General features: G+C 42.4%; 1 protein-coding gene across 1 annotated transcript; it reads right to left on the reverse strand.

Annotated features, from left to right (window-relative positions):
• Positions 1-1865: 1865 nt before the first annotated feature.
• Pate1 (prostate and testis expressed 1) lies at positions 1866-4143 on the reverse strand. Its single transcript, XM_021173430.2, has 5 exons — positions 4092-4143; positions 3764-3799; positions 3090-3122; positions 2704-2826; positions 1866-1999 (listed from the first exon to the last, which is right to left on the reverse strand). Exons 1-5 carry the CDS (start codon positions 4141-4143, stop codon positions 1866-1868), a joined length of 378 nt encoding a protein of 125 aa, XP_021029089.1.
• Positions 4144-6073: the final 1930 nt, after the last annotated feature.

The raw sequence follows: 6073 nt of genomic DNA on the forward strand, positions 1-6073 counted from the left end.
TTTCAGGGTCTGTCCACAGCAGTGTTAGAAATCAGCCTCAATCCCTATGACATGTTCATTTTATAATATGCTAGAATCACACAACATGGGAAGCCTGAATGTATGAAAGATGGAAGGAGTTGGGAGCTTAACCTAGCCAAGAGTATCTATTATCCAGTTCCAGAGAGTTTCCTTGACCCTACAGCTCTCAAGGTCCATAGGGCTGCGCTTCATTCTTGGTGGTCTTAGCTTCTTAGAGCTCTTCCCTTCTTGGGATCCTCTAAGAGTTCTCCAGGGAAACTGGTGCCTGGGAATCTCTAGAATCCCACAGAGTCCTCCCACAATCCCACATCTCTAGTTCATAGCCCCAAAGATGGCAGAAGATCCTTATCTCTTTGTATCTCTAGTACAGGTTCTTTCCACACCCTAACCCTTTCTCATCCTGCAGAAGCATCCATGAACAAAATGAAGAAAAGCCAATTACCCATTTCCTTTTTTCAACATACACATCTCTTTTCAGGATGTCAGTGGTACATACTTTAGTTGAGGCGGAATAAGAAGCAGGGAGAAAAACAAGATAAAGAATTAATAAATCTTTAGCTACACTGGTTATAGACTTTAGTGAGAAAGCTATAACCACTGGTCTGGTAAACGGACATGATGGACATTGTAAATGGACCTGTCAGCTTGCCTTCTAAATAACTGTGTTTGTCTCTCTAAATCAGTGCTGCTGCCTGCTTTTGTCAGAAAAGCTTCTTGCAGTGGTGAGTAGTAGCTACAGAGACTCATAACTTGTCATAAGAAAGCCATGAGTAGAATATCTGTATCATCACTTCCAAGGCTCAGGGAACATCGCAGAAGAGAGTATGGGAAGACTGGAAGGGCTCATGGTTGGGGTGGAGTTCTGGGAAGTTCTGTTTTCTGGGAATAATCTGATTAATGAATTCTTGATTTCATGGCAGTTGTGCTTATCTGGGGAGGGGCTCATGAGGCCCTACCCTTCCCAGGGGACTCATAAGATTAGTGTTTGATGGGGAAAGGAGAGACATTTTTTCATACCTGTAAATAACCTTTAGAGGCTCCTTTAAGCAACTCTGATTAAACTCATTAAGCTACACACACACACACACACACACACACAACATGAAAGTAGAGATGACTACCCTGGAGCTCTTGTCTCTAGCTGCATATGTATCGAAAGATGGCCTATTCGGCCATCACTGGAAAGAGAGGTCCATTGGACTTGCAAACTTTATATGCCCCAATATAGGGGAATGCCAGGGCCAAAAGAATGGGAATGGGTGGGTAGGGAAGTGGGGGGCGCTATGGGGGACTTTTGGGATAGCATTGGAAATGTAATTGAGGAAAATATGTAATAAAAAATATTAAAAAAAAAAAGAAAGTAGAGATGAGGGTAGTTGAGAAGGTGATCACTGGAGTTGAAGACAAGAGAGCAGATGAATATGATTAGAATACATAATATACATGTGTGAAAACATTAAAGCAAATCTGATTATTACGTATAATTACTACATGGTAGTAAAACAATTCTGCCACAGAATAGAAGAAGGGAAAGGAAGGAGACATTTTTTGAATTTTAATTATTTCTTTCATCCTTAGTACCTTGTTATCCAATGTTAAACCTAGCTCTACTAGGTTTACCAACAACCCAAGCATGTGCTGATATTGGTAAAAAAGTTTTATTTATTCACTTTTTATTGGTTTTGAAACAGGAAGGGACTTTAGAAAAAGGGTGCTTTCCCTCTGTCATGTAGAAGGCAGAGCCATGCATTTGCAGACCTTTTTTTGCAGGCTTGTCCTCAGGAGGTCATTGTGGAGAGGCCATCCCATCACCCACATGTTGGAGTACAGATAGATAGAAGCATTTAAAACTTTTCATTGCACATGTCTTGGCCCCGGCAGCATCTGAAGTCCACCAGATAGGGACCCCATTTTATTCTTTTCACATTAGCACAGTTCTTTAAGCAGCCCATGAAGTTTAACCATGTGGTACCATCCCCTGCAGAAGAAGAGGAACAGATCAGCAAGCCCAGAAGAGGATTCTGTAAATCACTTCTCCCTAACCCACATTAGCATCTAAAAATCACCATGTGGAGTTTGTACACCATTATTCAGATGTGAAGGGTTGGAAGCCATTGGAAGTTGGAGGCTACCCAAAAGAAAAGAAATGGAACAGTTTTAAGGTTTTACTGGAGGTAGAAAGGTCATCATGAGAGGCTTAAGTGCATCAAGGATTGCCACTGTGAGAGTTTCTACTGTAAAATCTCAATGCTTGGATATCACAAAGGTAGGAAACTAGAGAAATGGCATGTAATATTATTCAGAAGTAGATGTAACCAGTACATATTCCTGATACTGGCCCTTCTGTTTTCATAGCCTGGAGCCATTCATGCAAAACCTTGGGCAGATACACAGAGATTGGCTTTCATTACCAACCAGCTGGTCTCCAGAGAGTGAGTATTATCTCCATCTTTTCTGCATTTGACCCCACTCCTACCCCTGTTCTCTCCAGGATTCTTAGTGTTGCCTTGAGTATCACTCCTGCTTTAGCACCCACCACCATTTCTTTCTTTACCATGGTGCATCATGGGTATTACCAGCTACTTTGGAGTGAGGCTGTCTACAGCAACCAGAAGCCCACCCCCAAGGCCCACATGTCCTGCTTTCTCTTCCCTGTCTTTGCTTCTTTATCCCACTACTCACTTTTGAAGATTTTCCCAGCCACACAGGCCTCTTCTGTTGTTGCAGTACATATTCCTCTTCCTCTGGTGCAATTTTCTCCAGGGAACTTGAGGTGGCACATCCTACACTGCACAATTTCCACAACTTAAAGAGAGACATGAGAAAGGAGGATATTACTGGGAAAAAGCCCATTCACTACTTTGAGTGAAGCCTGCTTATAGCTGGGAGTGTCCCCCACCCCATACCCATCAAAGCACTAGAATGAGTAAAACCAAAAGGTTGGCAGGAATTTATGGTCCCAGAGGCCTCAGCTTAGAAGATGGGCAGGGATAGAAAGGGAAAGGCACAAGGAAAAGAGAAACATATCAGTGCCAAGATGGTCAGGCTAGGGTGTTTTTTGTACTTACCATTGTTATTTTCATGAACCAGTACTTTACCAGCTGTTCAGGTGAGAGAAAGAGAACAAGTCTGCAGTTCTGCCTAAGATTTACCCTCCCTTTGCACCTCTCTTTCTTCAGGGCTCATTTTGCCTTCCATCTTGGAGTTTTTTGAGGCTTTTTAAAAAAATCTCCCTATAACTGCTTATGCTGTCTTGTCCCACTTTTTTCCTTTATCCTTTCCATTTCTTTAGAGCCTCTGAGATTCTTCTTTTCACCCCTAAGAGATATAGCATAGACCAGTAGGAAGGGAACAGATACACATGATCGTTAATTTCATCTTCTTTCTTCAGTTAAACCTCCATGATGGTCTCAGCTGGGATCTGACAGTGAGAACAGACCTCTGCAATCCAGGAGGTTGCTACCTTAGATTTGACCATCTGGTTTCTGTGAACCCCACATTCCACTTCTCTTGTCCTTTGTCCTTGCCTCCAGGATGATCGGTTTCTGCTCTAATTCTTTGTTAACCCTAAAGACAGCTACCACTGTGGCTGAATCTTGCCAGAAGAGACTGCTCATTGTGGGAATTCCATCTATTTGTGGGCTACTTTTAGCTGCCAGTGCCACCTCACTCTGCTCAGCCTCAATTCTCCCCTCTCCATATCCCTTTGCACCTCTGTTTCTACACAGCTGTTTCTACTTACGTTTGCTAGCATCACCTGGAAATGACCCAGAGAAAACTGTTGAAAAAACAAAAAGGTAAAATTCATACTCTCTGTGAAATATAATTTGTCATCCCACACTTCACAGCTTCTAGGAATCAGTCAATCTGTTGGCAAACCATCTACTTCCTCTGTTGAGCAAGAGGGCTTTGGTTAGTGTCCCAGTGACCTGATAGTGTGTGGGTGGTAAGCATGACACACAAAAGCTGCTTTTTCTGCTGGGCTGCCAAGGCTGGCCTTTATCATGAGAGTTCTTACACACTCCTGGATCCTGGACACAGCTCATCAACTGGTGATTGTCATGACTCACCTTTCAAACAGCACAGAAAGATGAAGCATCTCAGTAAGTGGGACTTGCACATTTTGGAGGCAAAAAGGTTCAGGTTAGGACAGGAAGTCCCACTATTTATACAGTGGTAAGGCTAGTTTCTTCAATAGGAGTTAGGGGTGGGACACTGAGAAGACATTAAAAGGCATACCCTGATCCTAGGAAAACCAGTGACTCTAATGTTTTCTTTGTAACTTGGTGGGAGAGAGACTCACTAGGGAAGTCCTGGGCTTGATTTCTTCCAGCATGTCTCTCAGGATTTTTGATATCCAGGTATGTAATCCTGTCATTATCTCTCTCTGTGAAAGTACACAGAATAGATCAGGATTGGATCAGCAGGGACCAGAGTGATCTACACCAACACACTTGTAAAAGCTGAGAGAATATATAGGAAAAAAGAATTAGAATGCAGCACCACAACACCCAGAGACAGCTTCACTCCCAGGCAGTCTAACATGCCCAGGATCAGAGAATCAGGTGAGGAGGACACAAGATCTGTTCCCTAACACTGGAAGTAACTGGGACCAGCTGGACTCAGGCATGCAGGAACTCCACCAGAGCAGTGGCACGGGTTTTTTCTGGTCTGTATGGTCTGGTGCCCTGAGCAGACCTTGGGCACAAACTCTGCAGCCAGCCCCACAACACGCTGAGACAGCTCCACTCCCAGGTGCTCTAACACACCCAGGAACAGAGGATCCCAGGATACCAGGAGCTTGGTAACATCAGGATCTCTAGATCCCAAAGGCAGCTTTTTTCCCAGGATCTCGGACACACCCAGGATTTCAGGATCATAGAATCACAGAATCATAGAGACAGCTTGACTCAGAGGAGTTCTGATACAACCAGGATTACAGGAATGACAGGCTCCAGACAGACATATTCAGGGAAGGTAGCACTATAGATAACCAGATGGTGGGAGGCAAGCATAAGAACATAAGCAACAGAAACCAAGGTTACTTGGCAGTATTAGAACCTAATTCTTCCACCAAATAAAGTCCTGGATACCCCAACACACCAGGAAAGCAAAATTCAGATGTAAAATTACTTCTCATGATGATGATAGAGGACATTAAGAAGAACATAAATAACTCCCTTAAAGAAATACAGGAGAACACAGGTAAACAGCTAGAAGCCATTAAAGAGGAAACACAAAAATCCCTTAAAGAGTTACAGGAATACACAAACAGGCAAAGGAAAGGAACAAATCCATCCAAGATCTAAAAGTGAAACTAGAAACAATAAAGAAATTACAAAGGGAGACAACCCTGGAGTTAGAAAACTTAGGAAAGAGGTCAGGAGTCATAGATGCAAGCATCGCCAACAGAATACAAGAGATAGAAGAGAGAATTTCAGGTGCAGAAGATACAATAGAAAACATTGACACAATAGTGAAAGAAAACTCGAAAAGCAAAAAGCTCCTAACCCAAAACATCCCGGAAATTCAGTACACAATGAGAAGACCAAACTTAAGAATAATAGATATAGAAGAGAGTGAAGATTCCCAACTTAAAAGGCCAGTAAATATCTTCAACAAAATTATAGAAGAAAACTTCCCTAACCTAAAGAAAGAGATGGCCTTGAACATACAAGAAGCTTACAGAGCTGAAAATAGATTGGACCAGAAAAGAAATTCCTCCTGTCACATAGTAATCAAAACACCAAATGTACTAAACAAAGAATTTTAAAAGCAGTAAGGGAAAAGGGTCAAGTAACATATAAAAGTAGACCTATCAGACTTATACCAGACTTCTCATCAGAGAGTATGAAAGCTAGAAGATCCTGGGCAGATGTCATACAGACGCTAAGAGAACACAAATGCCAGCCCAGACTAGTATACCCAGTAAAACTCTCAATTCCCATAGACTAGTATACCCAGCAAAACTCCCAATCATCATAGACAGAGAAAACAAGATATTCCATGAAAAAACCAAATTTACACAATATCTTTCCACAAATCCAGCCCT

This window comes from Mus caroli, unplaced genomic scaffold (genome assembly GCF_978045245.1).
Source record: "Mus caroli unplaced genomic scaffold, Mus_caroli_1 scaffold_11, whole genome shotgun sequence".
Taxonomy (NCBI): Eukaryota; Metazoa; Chordata; class Mammalia; order Rodentia; family Muridae; genus Mus; species Mus caroli.